The sequence below is a fragment of the Oncorhynchus gorbuscha genome, linkage group LG23, assembly GCF_021184085.1.
Source record: "Oncorhynchus gorbuscha isolate QuinsamMale2020 ecotype Even-year linkage group LG23, OgorEven_v1.0, whole genome shotgun sequence".
In the NCBI taxonomy this organism is placed as follows: domain Eukaryota; kingdom Metazoa; phylum Chordata; class Actinopteri; order Salmoniformes; family Salmonidae; genus Oncorhynchus; species Oncorhynchus gorbuscha.
Window position 1 is genome coordinate 42,573,466 of NC_060195.1, and position 19,787 is coordinate 42,593,252.

The 19,787-nt window shown below is 41.8% G+C and overlaps 1 protein-coding gene across 1 annotated transcript in view; it reads right to left on the bottom strand.

Annotated features, from left to right (window-relative positions):
• The window catches only part of LOC124011400 (leucine-rich repeat, immunoglobulin-like domain and transmembrane domain-containing protein 3), a 21,791-nt gene extending 5,766 nt beyond the window's left edge, over nt 1–16,025 (bottom strand). Inside the window, exons 1-2 of the mRNA XM_046324736.1 lie at nt 15,776–16,025; nt 13,995–14,461 (exon numbers count right to left, since the gene is read on the bottom strand). Coding sequence (XP_046180692.1) covers nt 13,995–14,461; nt 15,776–15,891 — 583 coding nt within the window. The 5' untranslated portion in view covers nt 15,892–16,025. The remainder of the gene's footprint in view (nt 1–13,994; nt 14,462–15,775) is intronic.
• Between the last annotated feature and the right edge of the window lie 3,762 nt (nt 16,026–19,787).

Genomic DNA, 19,787 nt, shown 5'->3' on the forward strand with positions numbered 1-19,787 from the left:
CACACACACACACACACACACACACACACACACACACACACACACACACAACACACACAACAGAATAACTTACGTCCGTCCCCTCGCCCATACCCGGGCGCGAACCAGGGGACCCTCTGCACACATCGACAACAGTCACCCTCGAAGCATCGTTACCCATCGCTCCACAAAAGCCGCAGCCCTTGCAGAGCAAGGGGAACTACTACTTCAAGGTCTCAGAGCAAGTGACGTAACCGAATGAAATGCTATTTAGCGCACACCGCTAACTAAGCTAGCCGTTTCACACACACACACACACACACACACACACACACACACACACACACACACACACACACACACACACACACACACACACACACACACACACACACACACACACACACACACACACACACACACACACACATACGTGGAAGTGCATGTATGTTGCAGAAACCCTGTAGCCTTTCCTGCAGTCAAATAACCAAATCTCCCTCTAGTGGCCTCGTGGGTGGACTGTTATTAATATTTTTCATAATTTCATAAGTAATGAACATTATTTATTTTCAAACGCCGAAAATTCTGTGTTTCTATGTCAAACGGTTTTGTTATATTACAGTCTGTTGAGATGTACAGTGCATTTGGAAAGTATTCAGACCCCTTGAATTTTTCCACATTTTATTATGTTACAGCCTTATTCTAAAATTGATTGAATAATCACATACTCATCACATGCAATACCCCATAACGACAAAGCGAAAACAGGTGTTTAGTGTCTTTTATCATACTTAAATGGAAGAAGTTTGGAACCACAAAGACTCGGCGGAAAGGCCCTTGGTCAGGGAGATGACTAAGAGCCCAATGTTCACTCTGACAGAGTTGGAGATGGAAGAACCTTCCAGAAGGACAATCATCTCTGCAGCACTCCACCAATCAGGCCTTTATGGGAGTGTGACCAGACAGAACCCAAACCTCAGTAAAATGCACATGACAGCCTGCTTGGAGTTTGCCAAAAGGCACCTAAAGGACTCAGACCATGAGGAACAACATTCTTTGGTCTGATGAAACCAAGATTGAACTCTTTGGCCTGAATGTCCCGCGTCACATCTTATTAAGGAAATCTGGCACCATCGCTATGGTGTAGCATGGTGGTGGCAGCATCATGCTTTGGAGATTCTTTCAGCTTCAGGGACTAGGAGTCTAGTCAGGGTTGAGGGAAGGATGAATGGAGTACAGAGAGATCCTGAAAGTACAGAGAGATCCTGAAAACCTACTCCATAGCGCTCAGAACCTCAGACTGGGGAACGTTTCACCTTCTAACAGGACAATGAACCTAAGCGCACAGCCAAAAACTACGCAGGAGTAGCTTTGGGACAAGTCTCTGAATATCCTAGAGTGGCCCAGCCAGAGCCCAGACGTGAACCTGGTCGAACATCTCTGGAAAGACCTGAAAAGATACCTGAAAATAGCTGTGCTGTGATGCTCCCCATCCAACCATACAGAGCTTGAGAAAATCTCCAGAGAAGAATTTGAGAAATTCCCCAAAGACAGGTGTTTCAAGCTTGTAGTGTCATACCCAAGAAGACTCATGGCTGTAAATGCTGCCAAAGGTGCTTCAACAAGTGCTGAGTAAAGGCTCTGAATACTTATGTAAATGTCATATTTCAGTTTTTTTTATTTGAATACATTTGCAAACAAAACTTCTAAAAACCTGTTTTTGCTTTGTCATTATGGGGTATTGTGTGTAGATTGATGAGGGGGGAAAACAATTTAATCAATTTTAGAATACGGCTGTAACGTAACAAAATGTGAAAAAAGTCAAGGTTCTCTGAATACTTTCCGAATGCAAAATATATACTTAAAGTGTAATATTGTGATGCAAACTCAAAATTGAATACATTTCAACTCTATATCTAACATGATACTGGTGTTACTTTTTTTAAGCCCATAACCATATGTGTGAGGTGTATACTTTTGATTCAAAGTAGATGTGTTTAAGACTACCAAGAAACCCTGATTTAGCCCACTATAGTAAAATTAACCAGATTAGATGTACTTACCAGCGGCCAACCCAACAGCAAACTCTAAATCTGGTGTTGGCTTTTTTCCCAACATACTACAGTGCACTACCTGTTTTTCTTTTAAAGGTGCAATCTGCAGTTGTTACATTTTTGGCTTTTAAATTAATTATATACTGTATACCCATTGATTATTGAATATTATAAACTGGGTGGGTCGAGCCCTGAATGCTGATTGGCTGACAGCTGTGGTATATAAGACCATGTAGCATGGGTATGAAAAAACATGTATTTTTACTGCTCAGTGTACTATAGCAATAAGGCATTTCAGGTATTCTTGGGATATTGCCAATATACCACGGCTAAAGGCTGTATCCAGGCACTCCACGTTGCGTCGTGCTTAAGAACAGTCCTTAGCCACGGTACAGTTTATAGGCCATATATACCACACCCACTCGAGCCTTATTGCTTAATTATCAATAATTCATTAATTACGTTAAATAAACGTCCCATTGTAACTGTAAGTCCCTAACCAAGTCCCCATTTATTTATTTTTTATGTTTTATTTTATCTGAATGCCCTTAAAGTTGGATACATCAGTTGATAAATCAGTTGGTACATCAGCTTTCCATTCAGCATTTGACATGTCAATTAAAAGTTGAGTACATCTGAGGGCCTGCTTACACCTTCAGACACCTTCACAATCTGTCAGATTTAGTGTCAAGCCCAAGATACATGGCATGTTTGTGCAAATCAAAGCATGGAAAAATAGCAAATTAGATTTGTCAAAGCCAGGGGTCAGAAAGGGACTATCAATGCATGATAACTTTTAACCCCCCTCTTCTTATGAGGTGGATCAAGAGGCGCATTTATCAAGCAATGCATTAGCAAACATTTGCTGTGAACTGTGTTTGTTAAAAACATAATTTGTAAAAAAAAAAAAATTGCACAAACATTGCATTCCGTTAATTCAAGCTATTCTTGCTGATACATAATGGACCGACCATGCAAAATGTTGGCTTTAGCTATGGCTTCCGCCATAATGGATTACTTTTCAGATCCTATTCCCGATGTCACGGAGTGGCTGCAGATTTTAGTGGGTGTATCAACACCGAAAAATGAGTCAAGGTTCATGTGCATAGAGAAATAGAATGAATAGAATGGGCTTGGAACCTCTAACACTGGACATTTAATAACTGGTAAACTCATGATACAATATTTTCCATGGTAACATAGAATGTTTATTCAAATTATGTTAACTGATGTGGCTCATTCAATGAAATTGAATTTTTGTAAATGTCAGTTGAGCTGAATCAACAAATCACAGCACATGTTGATGGGTACACTTCCTGCTTTTGCGTCTTGCTTTTGCTTCTTTCTGTGCTCCTATGGGTACAATCTCAATAGCCGCCAGTCCCCCCATTATGCCATCATGGACTTAAATGGGGACGCCCATTCTATTCATAAAATGTATCTGGTTATGGAGAAAGTCATCTCTCGCTACAACGATTTCGCCTTTCTGTCTCATTTTCAGATGAGCCGACAGAGATGGTCGCCTTGCTTCAGGTCCTTAGGAAACTATGCAGTTGTTTTTTAATGTATTATTTCTTACATTGTGAGCCAGAAAATCTCAAGTGTTATTATATACAGCCAGGAGGAACTATTGGATATAAAAGTGATGTCAAATTACCAACATTACGACCAGGAATACGTCTTTCCTAAAGCGGATCCTTCATTCGAACCTTCACCCTGGACATGGGATCTTATCCCAGAGGCTGGCCCAAAACAACACGGTCGCCGCAGAAGAGGCAGACGGAGTGGCCTACTGGTCAGACACAGAAGGTGAGCACACTATCCACCGCTTCCAGAACATATTACTCGCCAATGTCCAATCTCTAGATGATAAGGTGGACGAAATTAGGGCATGAGTTGCCTTCCAGAGAGACATCAGAGATTGTAACATGGCTCACTTGGGATATGTTGTCAGAGTCGCATTCTGGATCATTGCTACTCTAACTTCCGCGATACATACAAAGCCCTCCCCGCCCTGCCTTCGGCATATCTGACTGTGCTCAGGTCTATCCAAAGCTGGTCTGACCAATCGGATTCCACGCTTCAAGATTGCTTCGATCATGTGGGCTGGAATATTTTTACGGATAGCCTCAGACAACAACATTGATGTAGACGCTGACTGGGAGAGCGAGTTTATTAGCAAGTGCATCAGAGATGTCGAATCCACCGTGACAATTCAAATCTTTCCTAACCAGAAACCGTGGATTGAAGGCAGCATTCATGCAAGACTGAAAGCGCTAACCATCGCTTTTAATCAAGGCAAGGAGACTGGAACCATGACCGAATACAAACAGTGCAGCTATCCCCTCCGCAAGGCAATCAAACAAGCAAAGAGTCAGTATAGAGACAAAATAGAGTCGCAATTCTACGGCTCAAACACGAGATGTATGTGGCAGGGTCTGCAGTCAATCACAGATTACAAAAAGAAAACAAGCCCCGTCGCAGACATCAACATCTTGCTACCACGCACCCTAATTGGGACCCAGTGTTGAGGATCAGCAGGGTGAAGATGTTGTTTCCTACCTTCACCACCTGGGGGAGACCCTGGGTCTCGACCCCGCCCTGTGCAACTGGGTCCTCGACTTTCTGATGGGCCAACCCCAGGTAGTGAAGGTAGGAAACAACATCTCCACCCTGCTGATCATCAACACTGGCGCCCCACAAGGGTGTGTTCTCAGCCCTCTCCTGTATTCCTTGTTCACCCATGACTGTGTGGCCATGCACGGTTCCAACTCAATCATCAAGTTTGGAGATGACACTACAGTGGTAGGCTTGATTACCAACAACAGATGGTCTACATCTACATCAACGAGATGGTCTACAGGGAGGAGGTGAGGGCCCCCTGAGTGTGGTGTCAGATGATCGTGGACTTCAGGAAACAGCAGAGGGAGCACCCCCCATCCACATCGATGGGGCAGTAACGGAGAAGGTGGGACGTTTTAAGTTCCTCAACATATACATCATGGACAAAATGAAATGGTCCACCCACACAGACAGCGTGGTGAAGAAGGCACAATTAGCGACCTCTTCAACCTCAGGAGGCTGAAGAAATGTGACTTGTCACCTGAAAACACTCACTAACTTTTACAGATGCATAATCGAGAGCATCCTGTCGGGCTGTATCAACACCTGGTACGGTAACTGTACCGCCCTCAACTGCAAGGCTGTCCAGAGGGTAGTGGGGTCTGCACAACACATCAAACTGTCTGTCCTCCAGGACACCTACAGCACTGATGTCACAGGAAGGCCAAAAAGATCATCAAGGACAACAACCACCCGAGCCACCGTATGTGTATGCGACAAATAACATTTGATTTGATTTGTAATATCTTAGTTCAATAAATATTCAACCCATTTGGAATGGCAAGTCTAAATAAGTTCAAGAGTAACAAATGTGCTTAACAAGTCACATAATAAATTGCATGGAATCACTCCATGTGCAATAAAAGTGTTACTAAACATGATTTTTGAATGACTACCTTACAGTATCTCTGTGCCCCACACATACATTGTTAGGTCCCTCAGTCGAGCAGTGAACTTCAAACACCGATTCAACCACGAACACCTTTGAGTTTTTCCAATGCCTCTCAAAGAAGGGCACCTTTTGATAGATGGGTAAAAATAAAAGCAGACATTGAATTTCCCTTTGAGCATGGTGAAATGATTAATTACACTTTAGATGGTGTATCACTAACATAGAGAGGCTTCTGCGGCCATCGCTCATCCATATACTTATATGTGCATATTCGTATATCCTCCCTTTACATTTCTGTGTGTCAGGTAGTTGTTGTGAATTCGATGACTAGATATTAGATATTAGTGCATTGTCAGAACTAGAAGCACAAGCATTTCGCATTATGTATGTGACCAATACATTTTTATTTTGAAACCTTTCAGGTCATTTGCATGTCTAGACGGCCTCTTTGTTTTGATTAAAGTAGTCTTAACAAAGTTAAGCGTCTCGGAAATCCCCAATGATCTAGTTAGCTATCTATCTATAGGTAATTGCAAATGCACACCAGCCAGCAAGTTAGTTGACCGTCCAGACAGCTGGGTGGGTGAGGTGTACAGTCAACCAACCAGGCGGCCGGGGTGTGATAACTAATAGGCTAGAAAAATGCAATACTGTACCCAATTACTTTATAATCAGTAAAATTGTTATTTATGCACGTTTGTAATGAGCACGATGTGAGACAGAGTGCTGGTTCCAAGCGCAGGGCGCAGCAGGTGTTTATTTGTAAGGGACCGCAGGGGGAGGCAGGTAGTTGGGTCCAGGGGCAGGCAGAAGGTCATACACAGGGGGTCCAAAAAAGCAACAATACAGGCAGGGAAAAGGCTAGTAACGTCATCCAGGAGATCAGGCTGATTACAGGAAATCAGGTTGATCAGGCTGATTACAGGAAATCAGGTTGATCAGGTTGATTACAGGAAATCCGATAGGCTAAAGTACAGGCAGGGAAGAGACAAAAGGCGTCGTTGGTGAGACAGGCAAAAACTATCATACAAGGGCGGATCAACGCTACGGGAAAAACAGCTCTGAATAGAAGTGTGTCACAAAACAAACAATACCTCACACTGATGGGGTGCAACGATCAGGCGATCAATGTGTTTGAGATTGTGATCTGGGAAGTGGGCTGGAAAGTGAGTTTCGTTCAGGGGATCTACGTATTTGAGAGTGTGAGCTGGAAGCAGACGTTACAACGTTATACAGTAGGTACTGTATATTATTTATAAGGCCCCTTATCTATCAACACTTGCCACAAAGGGTACATAATTCAAATGTAGCCTACATTGTGAACAGTAAGACTATGATGAACAATAGATAATTGTATCGTTAATAATTGCCTCTGTGTTACAGTGGTGAAGGACAAAACACTAACATGATAGAATCCAATTTTGTTTGGTTTTTCAGATATTGTGTGAGGAACTCAACCCTCTGGTTCCGTACAGATGAGAAAGCCTATAGGATTGCTTGTTGGACCTTTCTGTGAGAGTTTTTGTGGTGTTTTTGACCTCTTTGTAATGTGATTTTGCTCCAGTAACTGCTCCAAACAGTAGATGGCCTGAACCAGCTGATGACCACCTGCATAAAGTGACAAACACCCACCCAGTTTTTAGTTCTGGAGGCTTGGTTCCAGAGGATCAGAGGGTTCCCTGGTGTGATTGTGTACATACATGTTGATGGCACTCACATTCCTATCCGAAATACGGGATGCCTACATAAATCGTAAAGGCCAGCCCAGCTTCCAGCTGCAAGTTGTCTGCGGCATGCTTGTATAGAACCAGCGACGTAAAGGCCCACCCTCTGCCAGAGCAGTACCACCTCTTGGGCTACTGCGTATCCCCTAAGCCTGTATCTAAATGTGCTATTCAGGGACAATGGTCAACTGTATGAACACAAGAGATTGAAGCAGATCCACAGCTCCACCCGAGTCAAAATTGAGACATCCTTTGGGCTGTTAAAGTGCAAATGGAGTAGGTTCCAACTTCTGAACATGCTGCTGCTGGAGAAAATCACAGATACCATCGCAAATGCTTGGGTCCTCCACAACATTTTAAATGTTTTTATTTAACCTTTATTTAACTGGTTCTCATTCAAAACATGGTCCTCATCCATTAGGGCAGTACCAGTCTTACAGTAACAGTCAAAAGTTTGGACACACCTACTCAGTCAAGGGTTTTTCTCTATTTTTACAATTTCCAACATTGTAGAATAATAAGGAAGACATCAAAACTATGCAATAACACACATGGAATCATGTAGTAACCAAAATAAATGTTAAACAATTCAAAAAATATTTAAAATGTTTGATTCTTCAAGTTACTGTAGCCACCCTTTGTCTTAATGACAACTTTGCACATGCTTGGCATTCTCTCAACCAGCATAACCTGGAATGCTTTTCCAACAGTTTTGAAGGAGTTCCCACATATGCTGAGCACTTGTTGGCTGCTTTTCCTTCACTCTGCGGTCCAACTCATCCAAAACCATATTTTTGGGTTGAGGTCATCTGATGCAGCACTCCATCACACTTCTTCTTGGTCAAATAGCCCTTACACAGTCTGGAAGTGTGTTGGGTTATTATCCTGTTGAAAAACAATTGATAGTCCCACTAAGCGCAAACTAGATGGGATGGTGTATCACTGCAGAATGCTGTGGTAGCAATGCTGGTTAAGTGTGCCTTGAATTCTAAATAAATCACTGACAGTGTCACCAGTAAAGCACCCACACACCATCGCACCTCCTCCTCCATGCTTCACGCTGGGTACCACACATGCAGAAATGATCAGTTCACCTACTTTGCATCTCACAAAGACACAGAGGTTGAAACCAAAAATCTCAAATATGGACTCATCAGACCAAAGGACAGATTTTCACAAGGTCTAATGTCCATTGCTCGTGTTTCTTGGCCCAAGCAAGTCTCGTCTTCTAATTGGTGTCCTTTTGTAGTGGTTTCTTAGCTGCAATTTGACCAGGAAGGGCTGATTCATGCAGTCTCCTTTGAACAGTTTATGTTGAGATGTGTCTGTTACTTGAACTCTGTGAAGAATTTATTTGGGCTGCAATTTCTGAGGCTGGTAACTCTAATGAACTTAACCTCTGCAGCATAGGTAAGTCTGGGTCTTCTTTTCCTGTGGTGGTCTTCATGAGAGTCTGTTTCAATATAGCTCTAGATGGTTTTTGCGACTGCACTTGAAGAAACTTTCAAAGTTCTTGAAGTGTTCCACATTGACTGACTTTCATATCTTAAAGTAATGACAGACTGTCATTTCTCTTTGTTTATTTAAGCGGTTCTTGCCATAATATGGACTTAGTATTCTACCAAATAGGGCTATCTTCTGTGTACCACACCTATCCTGTCACAACACAACTGATTGGCTCAAACGCATTAAGAAGCAAAGAAATTCCACAAATTAACTTTTAGCAGGGCTCATCTGTTAATTAAATTTCATTACAGGTGACTACCTCATGAAGCTGTTTGAGAGAAAGCCAAGAGTGTGCAAAGCTGACATCAAGGCAAAGGGTGGCTACTTTGAGGAATCTAAAATATATTTTGATTTGTTTAACACGTTTTTGGTTACTACATGATTACATATGTGTTATTTCATAGTTTTGATGTCTTCACTATTACCCTATAGCGTGTAAAATAGTAAAAATAAAGAAAAACCTTGAATAGGTAGGTGTGTCCAAACTTTTACTGGTTCTGTAGATGAAGACCTTGTTGTGGCATATATTACATAGATCCAGTCCCTGATCCTGTCCAGAAGAGGGACAACATAATGCACCTGCTCTACAAAAATGTATAATTGTTGTTGATACATTTTCTCTGGTGTCCATGTTTAATGAAATAGCACTTTCAATGGTTGAGGTGCTTGACATGCTGTAGAATGTAAAGGAATATAATAACTTTTACAGAAATAACTTTATTTTGCAGAGAGAACAAGATAAGAACTGACAGGGAAAACAGACAAACATTTTCTATGAGATTGCAAACATAAATAACAAGACTATAACATTGAAAAACATTTTTAAAAATGGGTTTGATTGACTATAAAATTGAGAAACAATGATCGACTTCAATTAACAATCACTGCTCATAAAAAAAAAAATATTTACTTCAATTTCACGATCACTGTTTCAGGCCTACAATAGATACTCATATAATCTAACAATATAATGCTTATCTTCTGATCACAAATTTACAAATTAGCCTCCTTTTGTATATCTATAATGTCAGTAGCCATCTGACATAAATAAATGCATGTTGGTGTGGAAGCATGCTACCAGTATATCTCTATCTCTCTCTATCTCTCTGGGGTTAGGCCTAAGCTTCTCTTCCTTTATATAGGCTATATATAATACATGACCAAAAGTATGTGGACACCTGCTCGTCAAACATCTAATTTCAAAATCATGGACAGTAATATGGAGTTGGTCCCCCCTTTGCCCCTACTGGGAATACTTTCCACTAGATGTTGGAACATTGCTGCAGGGACTTGCTTCAATTCAGCCACAAGAGCATTAGTGAGGTCAGGCACTTATTTTGGGCGATAAGGCCTGGCTCGCAGTCGGAGTTCCAATTCCTCTCAAAGGTGTTCGATGGGATTCGAGGTCAGGGCTCTGTGCAGGCCAGTCAAGTTCTCCCACAGAAATCTAGACGAACCATTTCTGTATGGACCTCGCTTTGTACAGCCAATATTTATGCTCTATGCTCTTCAGCACTTGGAGGTCCCGTTCTGTGAGCTTGTGTAGCCTACCACTTCGCGGCTGAGCTGTTGTTGCTCCTAGACGTTTCCACTTCACAATAACAGCACTTACAGTTGACTGGGGCAGCTCTAGTAGGGCAGAAATGTGATGAACTGACTTGTTGGAAAGGTGGCATCGGATGCCATCACTGCAAATAATATTTTGTTTTTAACTGACGTGCCTAGTTAAATAAAGGTTCAATTACAATAAAAATGATCGTGCCACGTTGAAAGTCACTAAGCGCTTCATTACGAGCCATTCTAATGTCAATGTTTGTCTATGGAGATTGCATGGCGATGTGCTTGATTCTATACACTTTTGGCTGAAATAGCCAATACACTAATTTTAAGGGGTGTCCACATACTTTCGTGTATATATACTTTAAAATGTAACACTCCCCTTCGCCCCCCATACTTAACTAAATACAAATCTATAAATGGTACAGTGCCTTGCGAAAGTATTCGGCCCCCTTGAACTTTACAACCTTTTGCCACATTTCAGGCTTCAAACATAAAAGATATAAAACTGTATTTTTTTTTGTGAAGAATCAACAACAAGTGGGACACAATCATGAAGTGGAACGACATTTATTGGATATTTCAAACTTTTTTAACAAATAAAAAATTGAAAAATTGAGCGTACAAAATTATTCAGCCCCCTTAAGTTAATACTTTGTAGTGCCACCTTTTGCTGCGATTACAGCTGTAAGTCGCTTGGGGTATGTCTCTATCAGTTTTGCACATCGAGAGACTGACATTTTTTCCCAGTCCTCCTTGCAAAACAGCTCGAGGTCAGTGAGGTTGGATGGAGAGCATTTGTGAACAGCAGTTTTCAGTTCTTTCCACAGATTCTCAATTGGATTCAGGTCTGGACTTTGACTTGGCCATTCTAACGCCTGGATATGTTTATTTTTGAACCATTCCATTGTAGATTTTGCTTTATGTTTTGGATCATTGTCTTGTTGGAAGACAAATCTCCGTCCCAGTCTCAGGTCTTTTGCAAACTCCATCAGGTTTTCTTCCAGAATGGTCCTGTATTTGGCTCCATCCATCTTCCCATCAATTTTAACCATCTTCCCTGTCCCTGCTGAAGAAAAGCAGGCCCAAACCATGATGCTGCCACCACCATGTTTGACAGTGGGGATGGTGTGTTCAGGGTGATGAGCTGTGTTGCTTGTACGCCAAGCATTGTTGCCAAAAAGTTCAATTTTGGTTTCATCTGACCAGAATACTTTCTTCCACATGTTTGGTGTGTCTCCCAGGTGGCTTGTGGCAAACTTTAAACGACAATTTTTATGGATATCTTTAAGAAATGGCTTTCTTCTTGCCAATCTTCCATAAAGGCCAGATTTGTGCAATATACAACTGATTGTTGTCCTATGGACAGTGTCTCCCTCCTCAGCTGTAGATCTATGCAGTTCATCCAGAGTGATCATGGGCCTCTTGGCTGCATCTCCGATGTAGATCTCCTTGTATGAGCTGAAAGTTTAGAGGGACGGCCAGGTCTTGGTAGATTTGCAGTGGTCTGATACTCCTTCCATTTCAATATTATCGCTTGCACAGTGCTCCTTGGGATGTTTAAAGCTTGGGAAATCTTTTTGTATCCAAATCCGGCTTAAACTTCTTCACAACAGTATCTCGGACCTGCCTGGTGTGTTCCTTGTTCTTCATGATGCTCTCTGCGCTTTTAACGGACCTCTGAGACTATCACAGTGCAGGTGCATTTATACGGAGACTTGATTACACACAGGTTTATTGTATTTATCATCATTAGTCATTTAGCGCAACATTGGATCATTCAGAGATCCTCACTGAACTTCTGGATAGAGTTTGCTGCACTGAAAGTAAAGGGGCTGAATAATTTTGCACGCCCAATTTTTCAGTTTTTGATTTGTTAAAAAAGTTTTAAATATCCAATAAATGTCGTTCCACTTCATGATTGTGTCCCACTTGTTGTTGATTCTTCAAAAAATAATAATTGTGGGATGTGTTCCTGTTATTAGTGGTCTGTGTTGGACATAGAGACTGGTCTGAGACCTGTGTGCATGGACAAGTTCAGACCTGAGGAGGTCCAAGTCTCCCCTAACCACTGGTACAGGATCGGATTTATTCAATTTTCTAATGGTTAACCTTGGGATTGTGTGAATGTTTATAATAATTGTGGGAGTAGTTACATTTGTCCTTATGAAACAAGATTGCAATTAGAGTGCAGTATAACTGCGGTATGGTGCAAATACTGTATCCAAAATAAATAAAAAATTAACTGCATTAATTTTTGCTGTGTAACTGAAGCTGGAGTGCAGTATAACTTATTCCACAATTACTGCATCCAAAATGCCCCAGTCGAATGCACTTTTACTTTGGTTTCAAAACTTCTATCTTTTTTTGAAAGGGATCTCCCTCCGTAAGGGGGTGCAAGGTGACTGAGTTGATAAATACTGTGTTGAAGACAGATAAAGTCATTCATGTTTCCTACTGGCTAACTATGGTGTCTGTGTTTCCTCACTTCATAACTTAACAATAATAACTATAATTATCTTGTAACACCTAACCACCGATGTAATGGGAAACCATTAGCTAGCTAGATTAACCTTTACTGTTCGCTAGCTAGCATTAGCTAGATCACATAATGTTGAACGGTTAACTTCATCTTTAGCTAGGCTATTTCATTACCAATATCCATATTTGTTGATCAACTAAAAAATGGACAGATCGGTATCTAGATAGCTAGCTAGCTAAGTAATTACACACTATACTGTTACTGTTTTGTGATAGCTACAAGTTGGCTTAACTTTTTCTCCAGTAGCCCCACAACCTTGTTGTGCATCTCTCTCGCCTGTAACGTTACAACAAGTCAAGAGGGTAAAAAAAGATGGATAACCTAAACAAAATAATATGAAGGATCAATAGACGCAAAGTAGAAAAGCCATACATGATGAATATAATGTCTATTACGTTTAGTTCTTCAAAACATATGTAAATAATATCGACTTACTTGAATCCATCTCGGCAAAGTCCATTTTCTCTTCGTCGCCCGCTACCTTTTTGAGCTTCGTTGCCTCAAACTGTATATATTAATTGTACGTTCGCAAGCATTTGCTAACGTTAGCGAAGGTTTCGCAAACTATTCTCCTTGAATATGCATCCGGTAACCTGTAGGTACTGGACCTTAAAGTCCACTTCCAAAAGTTGTGGACATGATGTTGATAGTCTGTTGATAGTTTTTTGAGCATCTGTAGTAGGACTTTCCAAATAAAGAGTTACCCAAATAGGTATTGGAACCTCAATGTGAAGATTGAAATATGCCTTTGGGTTAAAGTTACCAGTCACTAAGTATACACAATGCATTTATGGGCTACGTAACGACCAAAAACTCTACACACTCCTATGCAGGTAAATCCCATCTTCTTTTATCTCTGAATACCTGCTTTGCTGTAGGGGTGGCTAACCCACCTCCCGAAGAGCCACTGGGAGTGCCGGGTTTTGCTCCAGCCCTGCTCTAATACAACTGAGTCAGCTCATCAAAGTCTTCCTGAAGAGCAGCTGATCAGTAGAAGCAAGTTTGCTAGAGATGGGCAAAAGCATGCACAACCAGTAGCTAGTGAGGGTGTGTTAAGTCCTAACCTTAAACCCTCATCTCCATATCACCCACTGACACCCTATTCTCAGTTCTCTTACCTAGCACCACTTTCTGGGACAAGTTGGAGGAGTTGGGCATTCCATTGAAAGGCGGCCAGATATCCACGAAGTCCGAAGACAGAGTGGTCAGCTTGTTGCTAGAGATATCCAGATAGGTGATGTTGACCAGGTATGGGGTAGCCTCCACGGCCACAGTGGTCAAGCGGTTGTTGTGAAGATCCAGCGTCCTCAGACTGGGCATCTCCTTCAGGGACTTCCAGGGGAAGGTGGAAATCAGGTTCCCGTCCAGACGCAGTTCGTGGAGGACCTTGAGGTTGTAGAAGGCGGCAGGGTCCACAGAGGAGATAGAGTTGTAGGTGATCCACAGGTAGCGCAGGTCGTTCAGGTAGTAGAAGGCCTCGGTGGGGATGCGCCGCACAGCCGTCTTCTCCACCCGCAGTTTGACTGTATCCACGGGGACGTTGACGGGGATGTCGGACATGTCTGGGTCATTGCATATCACCGATCTGAGAGGAACAGAAAACATGGACTTGGTTTAAATATGTTTGTTTATGTGTAACTCTGTGTTGTTGTTTTTGTTGCACTGCTTTGCTTTATCTTGGCCAGGTCGCAGTTGAAAAAGCGATCTTGTTCTCAACTGGCCTACCTGGTTAAATAAAGGGGAAATAAATAGAATACAAAAATTATACATATAAAAGAATGTGGACACCCCTTTTAAATTTGTGTATTCGGCTATTTCAGCCACACACATTGCTGACAGGTGTGTGAAATCGAGCACATAGCCATGCAATCTTCATAGACAAACATTGGCAGTAGAATGGCCTTACTGAATAACTCATTGATTTTAAACAGAGAGGATGGAGGCTGTTATAGCATCAAAATCGGGGACCAACTCCATATTAATGCCCTGGATTTTGGAATGAGATGATCGACGAGCAGCTGTCCACATACTTTTGATCATGTAGTTTGCATCACAAATCTTTCCTCTCTCCGTTCCATGGAGTTATCATTTTTCTGGATTGGTCAAATCGAGGGATCCATTACATAGCTTCGGCCTACCCAGTCTAGTCAGATAAGTGATTACAATCAGTCTGTGTCCTTGAGAACCACAGGGTGTGCAGGATTTTGTTTCAGCCCAGTAGCCTACTAAACTACCTGATTCATCTGATAATCTAGCCCTTAATATGTTGAGTCATGTGTGTTAGTGCTGGGCTGGTACAAAAGCCCAGACAACGGTCCGGGATTATAGACCTCTGAGCTGGATGGTGTGTAGGCTTATACTTTGTGCTTCCACCTGCACAGTTTATTTCATACATACTTGTGGAACTTTAGAAAAGTTGTTCTAGCATCCTTTTCCTTCATCTACTTGCAAACAGACTCTTTTTCAAGACTCCAAAAATGTCCAGAACTCTTGAATTCCGGTCATCCTAAACGTGTGATAGGTATTGAGAGAGAAAAAGTGCTCCTCTATTGACCTCATAATAAGTCTAAGATGGGCATTATTTGAATTATTAGAGACCTTTGGATCACATGTTCTACTACTGTATATATGTATATTCAATCAAACCTACAATCCAGCTTCCAGGGGAAAACAAACAGCAAACCTCCTACACGTCTGCTAGAATGAATGAATAAATTTGAGCAAAATTCAAATAAATCCTGAGAAGGACCCATTGTCTTGACATAATAATTAATCAAAATGTAAATGTCTCATAGTTGCCAGATGGCAAAACAGGTCAAATAATCCAGATAAAACTCATAATGAATTATGATAATTAGAATACCTAAAACACCGTCCTCTAAGAAACAATTGTAAATACCTGGTCCCCGTTCCATCACTCCGTCCGTGGTAAACACAAGTGCACTGGGATGGACAAAAGGAATGGGCCACACTGAAGCAGCACAAGAAGACATGGGCGTAGAGAAGATGATGCATGGTTCACCAAATCAACCCAAATTGCTCACATCACAAGGTCAGGAGAAAGAGGAGAGGAAAACTCGAAAATAACTCATCTTAGAAAGGAAAAAATATGAATAGTCCCGGAGTCCTGAACACATAAGAAGTGCTTACAGGTGATCCATTATTAGGATGGGAGAAGGGGGAGGGGGAGGACAGTGAGACCAGATTAGCATAGGATATTACGGGGCCGACTAGGTCACGCAGGGCAGGGAGGATGGAAATCAGCCTTGGGGTCACGAGCGCTAATCACACACACACACACACACACACACACACACACACACACACACACACACACACACACACACACACACACACACACACACACACACACACACACACACACACACACACACACACACACACACACACACACACACACACACACACACACACACACACACACACACACAGCCTTTGTCGCCCCAGTCTTTCCAGCCCTGGCCTGCCCCTATGCCTTCACACTGCTGACTCCTCCCTTACAGCTCTTCTAACCTACACTGTTATGGCACTAGCCGTGCCCGTGCTGACACTGGGTTGGGCCTTTTCCTAAAGGTTGCGTGAGGGAGCTCCAAGTGACACAAAGGTGCAAGCTGTAGTCTGGGGAGTGATTTATCTCCCTGGAGGAGATGATGGGGGTGGCTTGGGAGGCCAGACTGTACTGGGCATGGACTGACAGCTCAACAACATGGCCTCCAAGAACACACACACACATACACACACAGGAAACAATGACGTAAGTAGTGCTTGAGGTTCAACTCAGTCTAGAGTAATGCAGTTGTGTTTGATGTAATTGTGTGTTATTAAAGCTAATTAAAGTACATAACTGGGGCTTAAATATTAGAAATGTATGGGCTGATGTTGAAAAAATTCATGGCTATGGCTGATATTTGGTAGGGAGTTGGGTAAATTAGTTGAAGAATTGTATATATTTGTTGAAATATATCAAGCATATAATGTACTGCCAAATACAGCATTTTACATAAGGATTTCCTTCAGTGATGTGCCAGGTGAATATATCAGTAATGTAAGAAGAATTTATCTGTATTGCATCTGTGTGTAGCTGGTGTAGATGAGTCAGGAGCAGGACAGCAGACATGAGTAATGTACACAACTTTACTCAACAATAATCACAATACACGTCAAATAAATCCAAGGCCACAATAACGGACTGCAATACAATAAACAATCACTCACAAACAAACATGGGGGAACAGAGGGTTAAATAATGAAAAAGGAATTGGGGGATTGAAACCAGGTGTGTAAAACAAGGACAAAACAAATGGAAAATGAAAAGTGGATCAGCGATGGCTAGAACGCCGGTGACATCGACCGCCGAAAGCCACCAGAACAAGGAGAGGGACCGACTCCAGTGGAAGTTGTGACATTATTTTGAATGAGCTCCCCCTGTTATCTAAATCTAAGAGGCGTGATATTCAAATCCACTGGGAATAAATAGCTACTTCACACATCTATTGCATGGAGAACATGAAAATACACATATTTCTAGGGAAGATGGATACGTTAGCCATTTTACTCATCAAAACAGAATAGTGATAAATGATTTGTGATTTTTATATATTTAGCTATGAGTAGATCAGAAACAGATTGTTGCTGGTCTTACCTTGATCGTGACTAAGAGAAAGAAGGTTATCTGGTGGTAGAAAAGCAGTTGGTTGGGTAGTACTTTTGCCTGTGTGGGTAATACATACATACATACATACATACATACATACATACATACATACATACATACATACATACATACATACATACATACATACATACATACATACATACATACATACATACATACATACATACATACATACATACATACATACATACATACATACATACATACATACATACATACATACATACATACATACATACATACATACATACATACATACATACATACATACATACATACATACATACATACAGTGCATTTGGAAAGTATTCAGGCCCTTTGACTTTTTGTTACATTACAGCCTTATTATAAAACAGATTAAATAATGAATTTCTCTCATCAATCTACGCACAATACCCCATAATGACAAAGCAAAAACATACATTTTTTTTAAATATCATATTTACATACGTTTTCAGACCCTTTACTCAGTACTTTGTTGAAGAACCTTTGGCAGCAATTACAGCCTCAAGTCTTCTTGGGTATGACGCTACATGCTTGACACACATATATTTGGGGAGTTTCTCCCATTCTTCTCTACAGATCCTCTCAAACTGTCAGATTGGATGGAGAGTGCCACTGCACAGCTATTCTCAGGTCTCTCCAGAGATGTTAGATCTCGTTGAAGTACGGGCTCTGGCTGGGCCACTCAAGGACATTCAGAAACTTGTCCTGAAGCCACTCCTATGTTTTCTTGGCTGTGTGCTTAGGGTCGTTGTCCTTTACACTAGTCTGAGGTCCTGAGCACTCAGGAGCATGTTTTAATCAAGGATCTCCCTGTACTTTGCTCTGTTTATCTTTCCCTCGATCCTGACTAGTCTCCCAGTCCCTGGCGCTGAAAAACATACCCACAGCATGATGCTGCCACCACCATGCTTCACCGTAGGGATGGTGCCAAGTTTAAGGCGTGACGCTTGGCATTCAGGCCACAGAGTTCAATCTTGGTTTCATCAGATCAGAGAATCTTGTTTCTCATGGTCTCAGTCCTTTAGGTGCCTTATAGCAAACTTCAAGCGGGCTGTCATATGCCTTTTACTGATGAGTGGCATCCATCTGCCCACTCTACAATAAAGGCCTAATTGGTAGAGTGCTACAGAGATGGTTGTCCTTCTGGAAGGTGCTCCCCTCTACACAGAGGAACTCTGTAGCTCTGTCAGAGTGACCAACAAGTTCTTGGTCACTTCCCTGAGCAAGGCCCTTCTCCCCCTATTGCTCAGTTTGGCTGGGCGGCCAGATCTAGGCCATATTGGCCAGATCTAGATCTAGACATTTTTTGGTACCATTCTCCAGATCTGTGCCTCGACACAATGTTTTTTGCTCTGAAATGCACTGTCAACTGTGGGACCTTATATTGACAGGTGTGTACCTTTCCAAATCATGTCCAATCAATTTAATTTACCACAGGTGGACTCCAATCAAGTTGTAGAAACATCTCAAGGAGGATAAATGGAAACAGGATTCACATGAGCTTAATTTTGATTCTCATAGCAAAGGGCCTGAATACTTATGATAATAAGGTATTTCCATTTTTTTGCTAATTAGCTCAAATGCTAAAGTTGTCCTTGGCATTCACCTTATATGACCACCCTGCCTGACCAACCGCGCTCTGTTCCTTTTTTATTTAACCTTCTATCTAATGTATCCATACCAAACGTAACATATGTTATCATACAAATATGAGTGTCCCGATTTACGTTTTTTATAGTCTATGATACCAGTCTGGATGATTTGACCAGAGGGAGGGGATGTAGCCAGTGTGCCGGGAGGTGTTGGTGGTTGATACTGGGAGGTGTTTGTGGTTAATATTTGCTGGGGTTGAGTGGGAAAACTCCCTGACCAAATAGGTGTGTGCGGAGCAGACAGTGTCATGTATTGTCATATTATGTCTTGTTCCTGTTCTTTCTCTTCACTCAGTCTCCCTCTGCTGGTCGTATTAGGTTACCTTCTCGTCCTTTCCTTCCCCCAGCTGTCCCTCATCTTCTCTAACTACCTCGTTCACCCTTTTCCCACCTGTTCCATTTTTTCCCTCTGATTAGGTCTCTATTTCTCTCTCTGTTCCTGCTTCTGTCTTTGTCAGATTCTCGTTTGAGTTTCTCATGCCAGAACCAAACTATCGTCTTGTTTGCTTCACCCTTGTCCCGTCCTGTCGGAATCTACCTGTTCATCTGATGCTACG